The sequence below is a fragment of the Copadichromis virginalis genome, linkage group LG12 (assembly GCF_057382275.1).
Source record: "Copadichromis virginalis isolate Kocher_CV1m ecotype Utaka linkage group LG12, C_Virginalis_male_GT1.1, whole genome shotgun sequence".
NCBI lineage: Eukaryota > Metazoa > Chordata > Actinopteri > Cichliformes > Cichlidae > Copadichromis > Copadichromis virginalis.
This window is the reverse complement of record NC_140629.1, coordinates 28851411-28870944: the sequence shown is the minus strand read 5'-3', so window position 1 is coordinate 28870944 and position 19534 is coordinate 28851411. Positions and strand designations below refer to the sequence as shown.

At 39.2% G+C, this 19534-nt stretch overlaps 1 protein-coding gene across 2 annotated transcripts; it reads right to left on the bottom strand.

Moving 5' to 3' along the window:
• Positions 1-74: 74 nt before the first annotated feature.
• lifra (LIF receptor subunit alpha a) lies at positions 75-18779 on the bottom strand. Of its 2 annotated transcripts, none has more exons than XM_085475841.1 (18): positions 18604-18779; positions 10672-10891; positions 10369-10505; positions 9901-10054; positions 9115-9393; positions 8829-8958; positions 7805-7947; positions 7523-7671; positions 7214-7367; positions 6899-6963; positions 6383-6614; positions 5961-6146; positions 4916-5017; positions 4613-4759; positions 4285-4434; positions 4014-4107; positions 3771-3837; positions 75-3625 (listed from the first exon to the last, which is right to left on the bottom strand). In XM_085475841.1, exons 2-18 carry the CDS (start codon positions 10778-10780, stop codon positions 2936-2938), a joined length of 2988 nt encoding a protein of 995 aa, XP_085331967.1. In that variant the 5' UTR covers positions 10781-10891; positions 18604-18779; the 3' UTR covers positions 75-2935. The 2 variants fall into 2 exon arrangements, with proteins under 2 accessions (XP_085331967.1, XP_085331968.1); XM_085475842.1 differs by lacking the exon at positions 18604-18779 and adding an exon at positions 11632-11876.
• Positions 18780-19534: the final 755 nt, after the last annotated feature.

The window sequence follows — 19534 nt, the reverse complement described above, 5'->3', positions numbered from 1 at the left end:
TGGGCACGTTGATTATGGTTAAAATGTTTATTAAAAAAAATATGGAAAAAAAGAACCACGCCGACAAACTAACAGCCAGACAAGTCATTTTATTGCATTGAAACAAATAGTATACCATTTTGTGTTAGTAGTGTTAACATTTATTTTTTCCACTCGGACAAAATGTAGTGTTTTCATTCAATAAAATGAACGGATAAAATAATCTGCTAGATATCACGAATTTAAGAACAATTTCCTGAAATAAGGTAATTTTTTTTTTTAAATGCACAATACTTTCAGTCCTGTTGTCATGCAGAACACTAAGTGTTAGTTTCCAAGCCATATGGCAACATAAACGAGAAGTTTACAAGCCACTGTTTTGTTGTGATATTTTAGATAGCATGCATCAATTTCACAAAGACATCCGAGGCCAACGAGGAAGATGTGTAAAGCAGCAAGTTTACACTGGTATACAAAGCACATATTCAAAAATTCTACAGTGTAAACACTCATTAAAAATGAAGATGAACCTCAGAAAACAGCGGAAACTTTAAAGAAAAATTGCTCGTCTGCAGCTGCAATGAAGAGATCTCTAGCCTTACATACACTTTGTCTGGCAAAGCGAATCTCCTATGGAAAGATAGCAATGCAAAGCGGAGTAAGCTAAAAACAAAACAAAACAGGATCACAATTCTTATTCACTTTATATACAACAAATATATATTTCAAATCTGACTCTGTTTGAATTTTCCTCTCATTAACTAAATAGTAGAGGGAATATAATGCCATTTTATATAAAACATCAGGAGATTTTGTATTGCAAGAAAGTAAGGGGAAAACAGAAAATCACACTTATGTACAGTTTGTTGCATTAATAATAAGATTTCCAGGACAATAAAAAGGTGCCAGTCTGTTGATCAAAATCAACATAAATCCTGTAACTTATAACCTTCGAAGCACTGCTTGTTTAAAAAAAAAAAAAAAAAAAGCAAGCTTCGAAGGAACAGAATATGCAGCCATGTTTAAATACTCAGTTACATCCCCTCTTTAAAATAATCTTGGAAGATTATGATCTCCTATACTGAAAGTGGCTTATTCAGTACTGATGCAAGCTGTCGCCTCATAAATCAAAATTCAGAGCAGTTTTCTGAGAGAAAGAAAGGGGGGATACAATTTTCTCAGTAGTCAAAGAGGACTGACTGCCTGCCTGTTATCAGTTCGTCTGTGAAGACAGAGTTAAAGTTCGTTTACGTCATGATTCACGTCACAGTAGGTTTGCTTAAAGCTTGTTGGCTGGAGGCACTGAGAAACAACAGACCACATCTGCCGTGCGGGCAAGCCCTGGCCTGACTCTAAAAGAAGAAAAGAAAACAATACATCTTGCTTATTGTGTCAAATTATAAGCTTTCTATACTCATTTGTATTCAATGAGCATTTCTAGTCATTATCTATCATTTCTCTCCTTTGGTCCCTTTATCTAACCATAGAATTTAAAAGGCGGCATATATATATATTATTATAAAACATTTGTTTAAATGTACTGCAGACCAAAAGACAGTAAACACATAAACACAGCCTACCAAAATGATATTAAGTTCTTGTGCAGAACTCTCTAAAGAAACCAAAGAAATCTTCGCAATCCACACCGACACACCGAGAAGCCATAGCACTCACTAAAACTGATGACAAATGACATCTCCTGTACATTAAACTAAAGTGTGGGTGGGATCCAGATACTGAAATACAGTGCACTTTCAGTCAATTCTGAATCACACTAGCGTAAGACATTGTTAACAGCAACATTTATGAGTAATAAGGCAATGTGTGAAATTTGATGGTGCAAAGCATTGGAAGCGTTGAATTTTGAAAACGTTGATTACCCACCCAACTAACTCGCATCAGTTGAAAATGTATAATATCAATCATCATCTCGGAGGATAATACAAGTATCAGCCTGACCGTGAAATCCGTTTCGCGGCAAACCCCCCCCCCCCCAAAAAAACAAACAAAAAAAAAACCAAAAAAAAAAAAAACTCTACTACTAATGAAGGCAAAACAGAAGGCAAGAAAACATTACATATTCGTGTGTTTGTTCATTATAATACATCACTTTGTATTCATGTTTTTAGCTTATAACAGTGTATATCCGATGGGTTTATCACCCATATATTTCCAGACCATAATACAAAGCACCACACCCACATCTGTGTAAACTAAAGATGATTCTCATCAATAAGTGCATAGTTCCACTGATATCTCCCTGTTTCAACAGTTATTTGTGAACTGTAAATCACATGTGAGAGGACTTGAGCTTCAGTCCTGTAGCTGTCTCAAAGCAGGTAAGATTAAACCAATGGTGGAACAGCAGAAGACATGAACAATTAAAACTGCTCCTTTCCTAAAAGGTACTTATAAAGTATTTTCAGGTGCCATTATAAAGTTTGAAGCTGTGCTGCATTCAGTTTTTCCTCTGTAGTGAGAAGTGAGTAAAGCTTACATCACCAAAAGAAAGAAAGGAAGAAAGAAAGGTAAGCACACTAAACACAGGAAATGCCATTTGGAAATGCCCATCACACAAAGTCACAGATCAGACACCGGGTCTCCAGAGGGTGCATATATAGTATGGTAGAAAGAGGAGAGGTATGAACAAATCATTTGAGGAGTTTTGCTGCCATGATAGAAATGTTTTGATTTATAAATATACAGATTTATATTCATAATCCAAGGACGAGAAAATAACAAGACACATTTCTACGTGTTTGGCATAAACGTCAGAAAATGACTTATTAACTGCTGCTGTCGAAATGCAACAATCATGTAGTGCTACATCAGAAGGGATACTTAGCTAGACTATGTGGCTTAGCCTTGCGATACATGACACTGGTAACAGTAATGATGAAAATAGTTTCACATTAAACCCCCTGACCTGGCGACTAGTACTGAGAGAGAGATGATCTCATGGTTTTGTTGATGACAGCAGGTTTGTGAGCCAGGATGCTGCTGAAGACGACAGCTGTCGTTTCTCCCCTGTATTCTCCTCTCCATCCGGGAGAAGGAATTGAGTGGAAGCAACAGAGGTAGGGGATCCCAGTGAAGGTGCCAGGCTGCCCATTTCTGCAGCATCCACGGGGGAGTCCAACTGCCAGGAGCCCTGGGGCTTGTAGCCGCCAGAACAGGCAGCCTGTGGCTCTAGGAAAGACTCGGGTGAAGGCAGATCCATGTCATCACTTGGGGCTCTAGGTTGCATCTGAGGTCGATAGCCTCCTCCTCCATAGCTGACCAACCGATCAAGCTGGGGTTGGTGGCACTCGGAAGAACCCTGTGGATCCAGCTGGAGGACCAAAGAAGACCCTGAGGTCTGGATCCCTGTGTATGTCACATCGGTGTGAGCTGAACTCATAGACGATATAGAAGAAGCAGACGAGTCTGGGAAGCGTGGCCTTATGGGACGCTCATCTACCATTTGGTTATAGTAGCGTAATGACGTTGGTTCATCTGTGTCAACTGACTCATCTCCTATTCCCTGCCCTGCATCATCCTCATCTTCCTCAGGAATGGCAACAAGCATATCTTTAATACAATCATACTCAGGTGTTTCTACAACACACACCATGCTGTGGGGAGATGGCTTCACGTCCAATGGACCCTGAAAGAGACAGAGTCAGTTAAATATAGTTTCACAAGACAGCATAAAAAAATAACACATAAAAAACAGGGAATGAGCTTTTGTAATCACAAAGGAAGCACAAGGAAGTTTCTAAGGATCATACTGGATTAAGCTAATACTGTACCCGTGTCCTGGGCCAATCACTGGGAAGCTTGGGCTCTGGAATATCTGGATAGAATGCCTTCTTTACCCTGGTAGGAGCAGAATTTTAATTTTAACATTTAGAATATCAAGTGCCTGAATAATAATAAAAAAAAATTTAAAAAAAAAGATGCTCTGCATTGCTGCCTTGAATTATAAAATCATCTCTTGCATACATGCAAACAAGAGAGAAAGACTAGCAAAAATAGCAGCACAACAGTCTTACCACTTCCTTTTCTTGTAGCAAGTGAAAGTGACGATGGCCAGTAATAAAGTTACAAGCCCCAAAGAAGTCAAGATCTCCAAGATGAGCCAATCAGCTGTCAGGATAGGACAAAGAGTATTAGAAATGCTACACTACCAATTTACCTACATCTAAGTACAAATTACGCTATCGATACATATATACATACACACATAGATGCATGCATCATACATGAGAATCTTTAATAATGCTGACAGACTGACATAATAAATAAAACTAGATATTTACGTACTGTAGGGCTCTATTGTTACAGTGGCAGTGGTGCCTGTGTTCTCCCCTGCTGCAGTGTAGGCCTTGACAGTAAATTTGAAGGTCCCCTTAATGAAACCCTTTGCGAAATCCTTTGCTGTGTAGCTCATCGTTTCTGGATCAGACACATTCTCTGTTCAAAGGGTAATGAACGAGTAAGGAGAGAAAAGAAGAAGAAAAGTATTAACCAGAAGCAAAATGCACACATTGTGATGAACTGCAAAATCATAATTATTCATGATCTTTGTCCTTTTAAAGTATCGTACTGTAACAGTTTTATTGGTTAAACAGGAGGAGAATCATAAATATACCTAGTAGTTTGAACTGGTAACCAGTGCTGTTGTAAATATTGTAGCCCAGGAGGAAGCCTCTTCTGTTCACCAGTGGAATCTCTTTCCAGGTGAGAAGAATATCAGCGTTCTGCTGACTGGCTGACAGAGTCAAAGCAACAGAAGGGACTGTGGAAACCACAAAAGGTGGGAAAAGGTTGGAGGAGCATGGCGAGAAGGAGAAAAGTTGTCCGCGATTAAAACACACAGCGCCATTTTTTTTGTTTATTTGCTTGTTTGTTTGTTTTTTAAAGATAAGCTTTCAGTGTGCAGCGGTATCCCTACCCAGCTCCTGCATGTATCCCTGCCAGCGCTTCAACAGTTCCCTGGCATCTGAGGAGCAGCTGTACAAGGACAAGTTGTATCTCACACCTGGCTGGAACGTAGCTGATGACAGAGAAACAGATTATTGTGCGTTATGCAACACAATTTAAAATTCGACAGCCCCTTTCAGTGGAGTTATTTGAGGTCACTGAGGTTGTTGTAAGCTGAAAATCATCTTAATATCTTAAACCTCTTTCTGACGCATACTCTCTCCTGTTAATCTGAATGTGACCTCTCCATATCAGAATGCACGCTCTGACCACTTTTCCATAAACCTCGAGCCAAGCACATTTTACGCAAACATTTTTAGCACAAGAGTGACTACTTGCAGTCACAAGACTGCAACTGCACGGGTGTCCCTCCAACATCTTGAGTTTCCCAGCTCATTAAAACATATCAGTGTTTTGGAGAATGCCTAAACAAACCTTTGCCACGAGATACATGCTTTCAGTCACAGTACCAGTGACAGGTCAGAATAGCAAGTTAACAATTCATCACATAGTTGCAGCTTCCCGAATCCATCAGTAACAAAGTTTGAGAGTTGTGTATCTAGCACAAGCGCAGTAACTTTAACAAATTATCCTGCAAGAGACACAGAGACAAGATTGATTGCAAGCAAACACTTGATGTGTAATTCACTTCAATCAGGTGAGCAATTACATACAGTTAGATTTTAATAATTGCCAACACATAATAATACAACACATAATACTGTAGTAACACTGTAGTAATACTGTCAGTAATTTTGCCTCCTATCAATGCTGTTGGCTGTTTTGAATGGAGCTATGAGGAACGTTAGTATAAAAATGGCTCATCTCTGAAAACTAGAAAACAGCAATATTATCTATTCCGTGTCTGAAAAGACCTGAAATTACTATACACAGTCAAGAATAATACTAACAGAAAGACAACAAAGTTTGTACCAACAATCAAAACACATACAGCACAGTGCTAAAATCCACTGAAATCAATGCTCCGTTTTCACAGGCTGACAGTTGTTGCATACCTGACTCAATGGAAACATTAGTGGTTCCAGCAGGCAACTTAATCCACTCTACAGGGCAGTCTTGTGGGCAGAAGGCATCAAGCCACTCTACCACATATCCACAGGTGGCATTGGCATTGTTTTCCCAGAACAGGGGAAAACCTTGGTCTGTATAAACTATCCTGGGCGCAGCAAGGGGTTCCACACCTGGAAGGATGAAAACAAGCTTAGCAATGTAGAAGCCACATCTATTCACTGTTTCTACACAACAGAGTGCTACTTTAGGGTTTCAACAACGACGCATGTTATACGAGTGAAAGCAGACGCTAAAACACCAGAAAGTTCTCCTTAGAAGCTGCCAGCAATGTCACATTAGGTCAAGTGTGCTGTTGAAATATAAGATAAACATCTCACACACACACTCTCCCTCCACTTTCACATACTTGTCAAATGTACTCTTGCAGGTGGAGAAGATCCCGCATCATTCCTTGCAGTTACTTTTGCTACGACGCTGCCGTTATTGCTGAAGAAAGCGATTTCTGTGAGGTTGACTGGCATGGACCAATTATTCGGTGGCAAGGTTACAGCCGGCGCAAGTGCTCGATTTTCTTCAGGACTCCAAAGGAAAACTTCATATTGTGTCAGTTTACCGTGGCTCTGTCTTCGTGTTAGAGGCTAAAGGAGATCAGGAAAGAAATTATATTAAATCGCTTTCTTCTTATTGGGGTACATTTCATGGTACGTTAAACAGTGACCTGTGTCAAAGTGGTAAAACGAAACAGGATAACGAATGAAAATGCACATGTTACTTGTCTGTGCATTATAGCTGTAGTCAACATGATGAATCTGTGCTCTTTCCAATTATACATGCATAAAGCAAATTGTCTAAAATGACCATGTAAATCTAAAACAGCTCAAGTCAAAGATGAAAAAAAAAACAAAAAAAAAAGACACATTACCTTCCAAACAACCTTCCCGGTGTTATCTGTGTTCAACCATATCCAAGCATCTGGGGTATCGGGAACTGAGAAAAGTCAAAAACATACAAACGTTATGTTACATTTCAGAGACTCTAGTCCTATAGAAATGAGGACTTCAAATATCCAGTATTTAGCAACAGATTTACTTCCTAGATTTCCTTAAAGTTGAATTAATTCAGGCAGACACCCAACAATTAATCACTAAAAAATTACTGATTGATAAAATTAGGAAATAATAAACACTTGCATCCCTAATTCTGCCAAAATAAGCAACACCACAAATAAATAATTTACCATAGGTTTTAGTTTTGAAGGAAGACAGTTTGCTCCAGTTTCCCCACTTCCAGAAATTCTGCTGGGCACCGCAGCGGACTTTAACACTGTAGTGCTCATCAGGATACAGGTCCGACAGAAACACAGACCTCAGACCCACACCAGAGAAAACACGCTGGAAACAGACATTCGATTTTATAAGCACGAATGAGAGAACATCCTCCATGACCTCGCATTTCTTGAGGGCAATGTGGTAGGATGCAGTCCTAGAAGAATCAAAGTGATGATGTCTGACATATTGCACAACATACACAAGCGCAGACTTCTCACCTTTATTAGTTTTTCGTCCTCTGTTGCGGTGATCTCAACCTGGCAGACAAGTGCCAAGGAAGAATAACTGTCGTACTTCCAATGCCACGACAAAGAGGCATTCCAGGCATCGGCAACGACGCTCAGCAGATCTGGCGCCACTGGACACACTGAGGAGGAAGAAAGATTCAACAACATCAGAAAAGGAAAAAAGTATTTTTTATATATTTTTGATTTCTATATGTCTGTTTTACCAGAAGAGTATGTGCAGTGATGGAGAGAAGCTAAAGTTGAGCCACCTACCTCTGTGACTGAGTTCAGCAGTGTCCGTGAGGCTGTACTGACCGAGAAGATTCTTAGCTACCAGTGTCCAGTTACCCTCCCATGTGTCTAAAGTACAGGTTGCTTCTTTCTGTCCCACATCTTGGTTGACCTCACTGCAGTCCCTAAAAAAAAAAAAAAAAAAAAAAAGGCACAAAAAATTAGATTTGCTGTAAGTATAGCAATTCACAATAAAATGTAATCACTTCAAATTGTCTTTCTAACATATAGAAAAGGCACAGAATGAAAAACATTTTGGCCAGCGTTCAAGCTATTCCTGTAAAAGGCTTGGAAGTGTGCCAATCTGCTATCACATGGACTCACAGAGGCAAGTGGTCTCTTTGCCTAAGTGTTTTATATTTCTCGTCTTCCTCTCCCAGTAGTTTTTTTTTCCGTACAAAAAAAAGGATTTTTAGAGAAAGGCAGAGGAACTGTCATAAATAATATAAACACATTGTTCAAATACAAACTAAGTGTGACCCGATGATGGCTAAAAGCAAAGTCTTGGACATAAAAGCTGAAAGGGCTTTCACATCTAATTTTGTAAAACAATCTTCTGTTTTCTTTCCATCCTGGGTTCATAGCATTTTTATCTGGAAGAAAACTGCTGGCACGGTACTGTGGAGAGCATCATCGCAGCTCTTCACTGAAAAAGTTCTGCCTATAATCATGCAGGTAATGCCAGTTGATGAGCAGCACACGTGTACATTTTATATATGTTATTCTTGCCTGAGGAGAGAGGTTTAAGGCACTGCAGTTGGACCCTTTTGCTTCTGTGACCTACTGGACAAATCATTTTTGTGCTCACACTGGATAAAAAGCTTTAGGTGGCAAAAAAGAAACATCCAACATGCGGTTTGGACAGGTTTGGACGGATGTAGGATTGTTTGAAAAATACAGGTAAAGGTTCCCTGTAATGTCCATGTATTCTAGAACCTGCAGATGTTTTCTGTGAATGAGTGATTGTACAGTTCTACTGTTCCCTTTTGTGAGTGAGACTGCGTACCTGTTGTTCACAAAGTAGCGAGTTCCTCGTTGACTGCCATACAAGTGAGTGTCTCGTCCTTTACCCCACTGGCACACAGCTGATCTTAAGTCATGAGTCTCACATTTAAAATCAATGGGCAGTGGTGGATCTGGGGATGTGGGCAAAAAAAAAAAAAAAAAAAAAAATCTCAGTCACATTTTTAGAGTCGTAAATATTAAAAGATATAAATGAATGTATTTTTCTGCCATGCCCAAAACATTAACCCAGATTAGATCTAAACATATTTCAAACGTGTTTATCTTACATCCAACAAACACAACGGCTCCATACAGTTTTTCCTTGTCTTCTGGCAAACAAAGCATGTTGCTCCCTGACTGGCGAGAGGCCACCAGATTAAACACTGTAGTGGAATAGGTCCGCCTGCTCAGTCGTGTCACGCTCGTGGTGTTCCCGTCGTACTTTAGCTTATCTAAGACCATCCCTTCATCCAAAATGCAACAGAAGGTGATGTTGGCCCCCACAGGTAAAACTTTGTCCTGGGGAAATACCTTAACTCTCTGCTCACTATTGGGGTGATCATTTCCTGAAATAGAAAACAGATCGAGAAAGAATAAAAAAAAAATTGAGTTAAGAGAGTAGTAAGGTGTAAAAAGACACTGATATGCACAAGGCAAATATTTTAGGAGGTATACATTTTAAAAGAATGAGGCCTTAATGAGAACATGCCAACAGGATACTAACTGGGTACTTAGATCTTCATCTTCTCTTTCTCTCTCTGTTCCCTCTGCTCGTCTGATCACAACTTTGGAATTCCCTACCCCCGGACCTCAGAAATATTAGTTCATTCTCTCTTTTTAAGTCCACCCTCAAAACTCATCTGTTTAAAATTGCCTATTCTTAAATTTCTGTATGTTTTAACTTTTATCTTCTATTTTTATCATTGTGTATATTTCCAGTTTTTATCTGTTGTACAGTGTCCTTGGGTGCTTTGAAAGGCGCTATTTAAATAAAATGTATTATTATTATTATTAATATTACTTAGGTTTTAACTAATTACTGATGGTCTATAATATACATCCATGCCACTGACCTTGAAGTGTCTCAGTCTGACTCCATTCACTTGTAGTGTGCCCATCTCTTGAGCGGATTTTGACTGACAGGGAGGTACACTCCAGGGGGTTAACTGAAGTCCACGTCCACTGGTGCAGACCACTCACCTTATTCACTGTCGGAGAGACTGTCTCCTACAGAACATACACAGAATGCACAGTTCAAACAAGTAACTGGTGAAATATTGCGACCGTCATAGAGAAGAAATCACCTACTTAGTGCACACAAAACCTAAAGTTCACGTAAAATCAAAGCAATCACTACAGTTAAATATGCAGCACAAGATGACGATTCCCTTTTGAAAAAAAAAAAAAAATACTATACAAATACCAAAGATGATTTTCAAAACAATGTTACCAGTACAGCAAATCTTCCTACACTCATAATTACTACAATTGCTTTAAAATTCCATGACAAAACAAGTTCGTAGAAAATGAAGTGCTCTTACATAGAAGACAGTTTCATTGAATTCAGTTCTTAGAATGATGAGGTCAAAGGTCGTCGCGCCTCCTCCCAACCAGGATATGGAGAGTTCCTGTGTGTACCAGTTAGGAGACAGCGTCACCCGCTGAGGTACTGTAAGGCCTGGGGGGAAAAAAAATCCCATCAGGGTTTAGTGATTATAGGACACACAGTTTAACTCTAAATGGCTTCTTAGAATTAAGGAAACCTTCAACATTAGATGAGTTCAGCAGAGCAGAATATCCGATTTATTAAAGTTAAGGTTTCCTTCACGTGTTTCAGTTCTTACCAGTATCTGCATGAGTGTGTGAAGTCGAAAACCCCAGGACAATCCACAGGAGCCAGACAAAGCCACTGCTAATAAGCTTTGAGGTGGGAGTAAGACTTAAGTGAGCCATTTTTATCTACTGGCCAAGCGTCCGCTTACAGATCCTGATGAAGTGATGGTCCTCTTCACTACACTACCGTGTTAAAACATCCTGAGAGGCAAAACCTATACAGAGGAAGGCCTGTGGAAAAACCCAGAAGGACAGAGTTCAAAACAACAATAAATGTATCATGTAAAAACATAGATATTATTAAAAAAAGAAAATAACAGCCTGGCTGTGAAAAAAAATAATGCTAATGACCGAGAGTTACTTGGGGACACTGTGAAGCTGTCCGGGTTGAAGTCATGTAAACATAATGTTTTTTCCATGAAAATATTCTGGCACGCAGTGTTTTTAAGAAATGTTCTTTAGGTTTGTTTCTGACACTGCTGGGTTCCCTGGGGACCAATGTGTTGAACTGACTTCAATTTTTGCAATACCTCACTGCAAGCTGCCATTCTTATGTTACTTCTTGCCAAAGCCAGATGTACAACTGCCAAGAAAAGTCAACCGTAAGGAGAAAAAAAAAAAAAAAAAAAAAAACCCCAAAAACTTCGCCGTGGCAGCTGTTTAAGCACACACATCACACACACACTGGTTATGAAAATCCTCCTGTTCCTGGTATTTGGATTATCCTGTACTTGTCCTCCTCTTAAAGGTCCTAGTTTTTTATTTTTTCTAAGCCGTTTTGGAGGGTTTTGATTTAACACTGCTCCTATCAACCGGACTTATGAACAATCAGAAAGATACAGATAAACTGGATACAAAGACAACTGTGGCACCAGCATTGCAGTTTCTTTTGGCTGCCGGACGTATCTGCATGTTTGATTTGGCACAGACTTTATGCCTGACGCCCTTCCTGACACAAACCTCCCACTTACCCAGGCTTGGAACCGGCACTACCAGTACACTAGCTTTGAACGCCCCAAGGCTGACTCTGTGTCTCCTCCCGGTTTCGAAATGAGGATCTTTTGCACACGTTATCCACAGCACCATACAGCCCCACAGCTGTGGGTCAGACAAGACAAGAACATGTATGCCATGCAGCTGGAACTTTTTGTGCATTTAACAGGTGCTCTACATATAATCTTGCATTGCTTGACCCTACAGATTAAAGCCACTGACTAAAATCATTGTGCAATATAAAAGATTGATGTAGCTATGGCAACATTACCAGTTAGTCCTGTCTTGAGGCTTTGAGCTGAGCTTTGTGGGCATTACGACTTAGCCACTGTGGGCCAATGTGTGCTCACACAAAGTGAGTTATGAATCAGAAAGCAGGTCCACCCTAAAGTACGCCCTACTTTATCCCCTTTTTTATTCTAACAATTTAATAAATGATCTTTAGGTTGTATTAAATAAAACTTTAAACTACGGGCTGAGACTATAAAACCACTGGGGAGGTATTTACTGAGATCATGGATAAAATGAGCCAACGGGTCATTTTTCCATTCATCTCTATACAAACAGACAGACCTCCAACCTATGTCCAACTTTTATATATAGTCTATGATAGATGAGCACATTTAACTATTCCTACCAGGACTTTGGGTTAATTGAAAGTAATGTAAGCTGAGTAGACACACTTGCATGTAAAGGCAGCTGGCAGCAGTGTAGATCGAGCTGAAGATAACTTGTACAACAACGCAGACCTATCTTTTCCAGGGAAATATCAACCCAACCATTTATTTTCACTAAATGGAATGTCAGAGTGTATTCAATTCTAATGTCAACAAAACTCCTTCCACAGGTACTGCCAGTCAAAAATCTGTACCACCTCGGCCTGCTCACCGTCTGTTTGGCTGCCCTCTAAAACCACACAAATCGTTCACAGCTGTTATGGTAAACCACAGCTGCACTCAAATACTCTGCAACTTTTTGGGATTTTGAATTCTACTTTTTTATTTTTTTGTTAAATTGTGTAATACATTACATTTCAGTTTGACCCCTGACCTCCCTGTAACTTACAGGACTTCACTGTTGCCAACTTAGCAGCTTTGTTAATAGATCTGGCAAGCGTTCCTAGTCCCTATTGAAAAATTGACAGCGGTGCTGTCATCAAGAGTGATGTTCACATCCCCATTGCACTCTACCAGGCTCAGAGCAGACACAGGCCTGCGCTGCAGAGTACGACACATTCTGCTGCTTCTAAATTTGTCTTTGAGTGACGATTTTCTTTTTCTCAGCTAATCAGACATGAATCTTTCCACCCACTGACCAAAGCTTATTGTAGATTGCTATCAAATATGCAAGTACATAAATTGGTATTCTAGATAGCTCTACAGCAAACAGCTTATTCATTCTGCTAGATAAAACTGCCAGTTTGTCTGGCAGAAGCAGCTTAAGAAGAATGAGACAGGCATTTATCATTTCACAACATGTGAGAACAAAAATATTTTTTGCACCCTCTTTAAAATATGATTAAATACATAAAAATACTTGCAAACATAAACTTTAAGTCGTGACTCATGTATGGTGTACATTGGGTGCCTGATTTTCTTCTAAAGTTAGATAATTTAACACAAAATGTGTCGCAGTGCACAGGGACGGAATAATCGAGTCTTAACCCCGATGAACCTGCATGTGGTTGTGTACGCATATAAATCTCAGTTCTTGTGTTTTGAACCATCACTGACATTTGCAGTTCATCTGGTTTCCCTCGAGACAGGCTGGGGCAGGCCTCAAACGTCTCTTTAGCTTGACAAAAACACGCCTCTGAAAAACAACCAAGCCCTTTGCAGCAATAACGTGACATGTTTCAAATAGATGAGCAAACAATTCCTGCTAAAACCTTAAGCCTCGTTGCCAAATAAGTGATCCTATCAGTACTCCATAGTGACATTGAGTATGACCGTGCAGCATCATGCGGATATATTTTTAGATGGCTGTTTCATTAATTCATGACGTGGCCCACTGCAAACTTTGCAAATACCACAAGAGTACGAGAGCTACTGGATTTCATAACTCTTTTGTGTCAAGGACAGATTCAACATAAGATAAGAAAAAGATTCTATTTATCCTGGCAGAGGGAATAAATTAGAACAAATTTATAATCTGCTTCAAATCTTGAAAGCCTTGTGTTTGTTTCTTAACACTACAGTTCTTTGTTAAAGCTATAGGCTATGGCAGTCATTAACTGAAACATCAATCTACACAGTAGACCAGCAGTCAGTGGATTTAAAGATCAGTTTTTTTCTTTTGACTCCTAAAGTAGTTACAGATATCTTCATGTTTGTTTGTTGGCTGTGATTTAGACATGACACGTGAATAAATAAACCTCGCGGTCATCAATCTAGCTCTTTCTGCATGCATAGCAATTGCATTTTCCTTTCTAAGCAGCTGCTTCTTCTGCATTCAAGAAGCACACTAAACCCAGCAGTATTAATGTGATTTATTTAATGGGACTTTCTGCAGAGCTGGCTATAGCAGTTCAAAAATCTTGTTTTTTTCCTGCCATTAAAGTGCACTTCACATGAAATTCAGAGGAACTGTTCAATATAAATACAGCTGAGTGGAGTCAGTCTATTACACATTTTTACACCAAAACAACAGTTTTATTCCATGTTTTGTGGTTTCCCACGTGAGAGGGCATTCTCCTTTCTTTGAGGATTATTTTTCCAAATTTTCACACCACGTTGAAATGTTTTACAAGCCCCAACACAATTCTTTGAGCCTCAGGGTACAAGACAAAAACAACAGCAATTTCTCTTTTTAAACAGGCTGCACTGATGGGAAGTGAGGGCATTGGGGGGGGTGTCTGTACATTCTGGGAAATCTCATCCATGAAACTGATAGCTAAAAATGCACATCAGCACACAAATCAATACCTCTCTGCTGAGCTCTGGCTCTTGTCTTTGGAGCAGTGATGAATGTGACCACAAACAACAAAAACCACAAGGATGTTGTTACTTAAAAACTAAGCCTAAACCTCATCTGTATGCCTGCAGTAACCCTATTTTAGGAAAGCGCAGACTCACCTCAAAGACAACACCGTGACTTCAAGCTTGCCACCTCTTTCCACACCACAGTTTACTCCCGGCTGTATATGCAGCTGCGTAAAGAGGCTCTGAAAAGCCATGAAGATTGTCCAGGTATACTCCCACGCAAAACACCACAGGCAGGACTGACTGTCAAATGAAGCTAACATTTCTAAGAATCCAAAATACAGGAGAGATGTACTCCAGTTACTGGTACTTTAGGGACTGCGCCATAAACACAGTTACTGGCATGTCCATGGCAAGAATCAGTACATCTATGTATACATGAGAGCCCATCTGGGAATTTACATGCGGCGTCTGACGAGCTGTAGATTGTAAGTGATCTGTGATTATAGTAAATGACAAATGTTTGTCCACAGAGACCTATTAGAACTTGGCGATTACTAACTGATACTACTAACTGTAGTGGCCTTGATAGGTCAAAAGCACTGCAACGTAGCAAAACACACAAAAAAAGAAAAGTGCTGCAAAAGCAAGCAAAACAGAACTGATTAAAACACAACAGAAAGAGAAAAAACATAGAAAAGCTCATAAAAAGCCTCACAAAACACAAAGGAAGTGTTTTTGGGGAGATAAGCTAACAGTCATAGCAAACCATGCAAATAAAACACAAATTAACTTGCATCATTTTCTCCCTCACAGCAGAATTAGTATGTTTTGGGCTAATTTCCATTCTTTTTTTTTGTGTATTTTGCAGCAATTTTCTATTTGCTGGTGTTTTTCTAAGTTGCAGTGTGTTTGATCTTTCAGGGCCACCATAACTGACTCTTTTAACTCTAGTGTCAAACTAAAACACAAGAACTGAGAAAAGTATGAAGATAAACTGTTATTGCTATGTGATTCTTATTGATGCTACAATCAAGGCCAGGAGACAAAATAAAACTGAACAAAAACTGAAAAAGAAGACAGAGACAGAATTACCTGTGCTTGGACAGAAACACCTCAAAATATTACAAAATTCTTATCGTCTATATACATAAATATTATGATGAATTACACTTTAATCTGCCTCAGGCAATGGGAGATACTTTGTGGTTGTGTGATTTCTGCCCTTGTTCATTTGCACAAATGACCTTACAAATACAGACTGGAAAGAGCAATGAGGCCCTGTGACTGATAGTATTATCTTTAGCCAAATGTGGAGGCAATCTTTGCGTCTGTTCCAGCCTGCAGTCAGCAGAGCTGTCATTACTTTTTAATACAGCGGGACCAAAGAAATGAACAATCAGTGAAACACAAGCCATTGTATTTGAGCCTGCGCCTCTATCCACACCACCACACTGTGCAGCTGTGTAAAGCCACGTTTAGGGGAAAGCCATGGAAAATATCCAAGTGTACTTCAAACACCCATTTCCCATGTCTAGTGCTTCAGGGAGTTCACAAGTCACAAATAATACAAACAGTTACTGACAGACACAAAGTTAGGTGCTTGTTTTCTCCCAAGGGTTTGTTTGTATGCGTCTTGGCTAGTGCACTTGTCCTTTGCCCAGGGGAGTTAATAATTAAACCTTGTTTTTATTTCATATGACACAAAGTAATAATAAGACTATTATAGTTACAAGTTTCCAGATTCCAACAATATTTTTCCCCACACCAACAGAACATGAGAAATGCTTTTCACAGTAAGAGTAACAGTTATTAATCTGTCTCCTGTAAATGTACCAAAAGACATCCTGACGTTTAAAGATCATATAAAGGGATCGTTGTTCCCACTAGAACTGAGACCAGGACGAAAATAAAAATGAATGAGAGCCAAAGCCAAAATTACACCAAACCACCACTGCTTTAAGCTAAAAAGCAACTACTCAAGCAAAACATTACAAAAAGCTTAGAAAAATACCACACCTACCTAAATAGATGTAACTTTGTTTGATAAACCTTTTATATGCTGCAATGTTTTGTCAGTAAGCATTTTGCCCCAGGTAGCGGACTATATTGCATGAGCTTATCATTTTTATGTCTGCTCATATGTACATACAGATGCATACTATTTGAACAAAAGGCAATCAAAACCTTTGATAAGATTTTCCTTTGCCAAATCCAGGGAAACAGTTGTCTGCCTGTTCTCAGCCTACGCTCAGCAAAGCTGCCATTACTCTGTCATACAGTGACCACTGTGACCAAAGAAGTAAGCACTGAGTGGCTCTATGTAGCTGAGGTGACATTTTGAAACACGAGCTAAAGCTTCAGCTACTTATGTTCGACATTTAAATGGGAAGAGGGGAAGACCGGATGCTTGTTGGAGAATAAGTGAAAACAGGGAAAGTTACCAAATGAATGTCCGTGTGAACTGTCGGTGCTCTGACCTCAGTGGAAAGAAGACATTGAGTCCTCTGTGTGTGTATGTGTGTGTGTGTGTGTAGCTTTTGGATGTCAACCACAAGGCATTTCCTTCCTTCCTTCCCTATTCCCTGTAGTTCTTTATGGATGAAAATGCTAATCTAAAAAAACAACTGGAAGTGAGTACAGCTCACTTCATATAATTTGTTTTTACATTTTTGCTTCCTAGCTTCTGACTTAAGCCAAATAAACACACACTGTCTACAGCTTAAATCAAGCAAGCCAAAAAGAGAACTATGCAAACTAGCAGTAGGTTAGCTTCTAGCGGAAACAACCAAGTGACCATTTGCAAAGCAAACATACCAACAGGGGACCTATTGTCCTCCCAGTTAGGGGTAGGTGAAACATATTTTTCCAGATTGTTATGGTGTCTGCTGCTTGTATGTCCCATGTTGAGTCATAAAACTACTAGACTACATGATGCAATAATGTATCTATTTTTATTAAATCCATCAGAATTTAATAAAAGTAATGTACGAAGAGGATACAGAAGATAACTCTTATTACTACTACTGAAAAGATGAAGACGTTGAAAATAACAGGGTGACAGCTTTCTGTTAGGTTTGAACAAATAGATATAAATAAATAAAATGCAACAAGGGATCATTTGCCTCACTTGTCATGTGCAGATACTTTAACACTTAAGAAGGATCGCCTGCTGATTCACTGGCACCTTAACTGTGCGCTGCCTGTATCCCTGCTTTTAGGTGTTACAAATGGTAGGAACTGTTGCCTGTAATATTAAGCAGCTACTGGGTAGGGTATGATAGAGTATGATAAAATACCCACCCAGGGTTTTGTAAGAACATGCTGTATGTTCCCAGATAGGGGATCTCTTTACCTGTCTGTGCATGTTTTTTTTATCTGTTCACAGTTTAGTTTCAAAATGAACATGGACCTGTTTTATACCAAGAGACACAAGATAGAGGCGGCAAATGCCCAATCCATACTGCAACACACCGACTACCTGATTAAGAAACTGACCTCTCAATCTGTAAACCATAATCCCATAATTACAAAATATACATTATCACCATACACAGTTCAAATTTGTGGGTCCCAAATACACAGCAAAACAATCAAAAGCTGTAACCGTCATCCATTTATTCGTTTTTAAACTATTATGTGAATTTGTGGCTGATTCAGTTTAACAGACCAGCCCAACTGCACCATCACAGGACGGACAGTTTGCATCATTAGCATTAGCAAGTGAGAAGCATGGGGAATACCGCAACAGCAAACGCATCTTTAAAAACGCACACACTGTAATTATATTAAACTACACGGTAACTAAATATGAACTGTTTTTCATTTCCCTTGACTTCTTAACAATAGTTTTAATGATAATAACAGGGGATAAAGTCAGCCGACAGTCATTGTAAAGTCACTTAGAAGCCACCCACCACACACACGCAGACAGGCCACCGATATTTGGAAAACACTGTTAGCTGGAGTAGCTGCCCTAAACGAACTATCGCTAGCAGGACGTCCGAACACAAATAACAGCGAAATTACCTCTGATGTGACGAGAACTGGTTTTCGTTGATGTTTCGGATATATATTCAATTAATCCTGCTCCTTAATGACGTGATAAATAATTAAAGAGCCACGATATCTTCTCGATCCAGCCCCTGTCCCTGCCGTGCTGTTGGACCGTGCCCAGTGACTCCCGAGTGGGTTGGGATTACTGGAATACAGCGAACCGCGAGTAGACGTCTGGACTAGCCAATAGGATTCTTGTAACCTGCAGTTCACACAGGGAGAGGGCGTTGTCGTGCCGCGTTCAGGACACGCAGGACAAACCTGAGAAAACAATTACTCTATGATAGTACAAAAAACACCAAAAAAACAAACAAACAAAAAAAAAAACAAATCAGCTTCGATGTTTAGATGTGATGTTATGTGAAATCCCTGTTTTTTCAACTTACAGCAAATTGAATTGATTTGTTTATTTATTTTCAATTTGTGCGTGTGTCATGTGGTTCCAAAGACATCCATATAACACTTTTTAAACATTTTGTTTAAACTGATGAAAATGTTTTTGTTGTTGTTTTTTAATACAAAATCAAAAGCCCAACCCTTTTGGGTGTTTTATATTTTTTAAGTAAAAAAATGAAGAATAGAGAGAAAAAGCATATAAAACCAGACTAAACAAAAGAAATATAACCCCCCAAAAAACTGAGTTTTTCTTTTTAAAGTGTACATTTTTTAAGCATTTCTTTTATTTTTCCACAAATTTCAGTCATTTGAAATAATAAGCTAAATGTTGTACTAAAACAAAATTCTTCCACTTATTGTTTCATTCTCTTTGCTTTAGTTAGCTGTTAGATTGGACCAGAGCTTAGTCCAAATAGACTGATTGAACATAGTTTAGAAAAAGGAGACCTTTAGACCTGCAAGGTCAAACAATTCACACTGGATGTCAGGACAAGGTATGAAGCCCAGG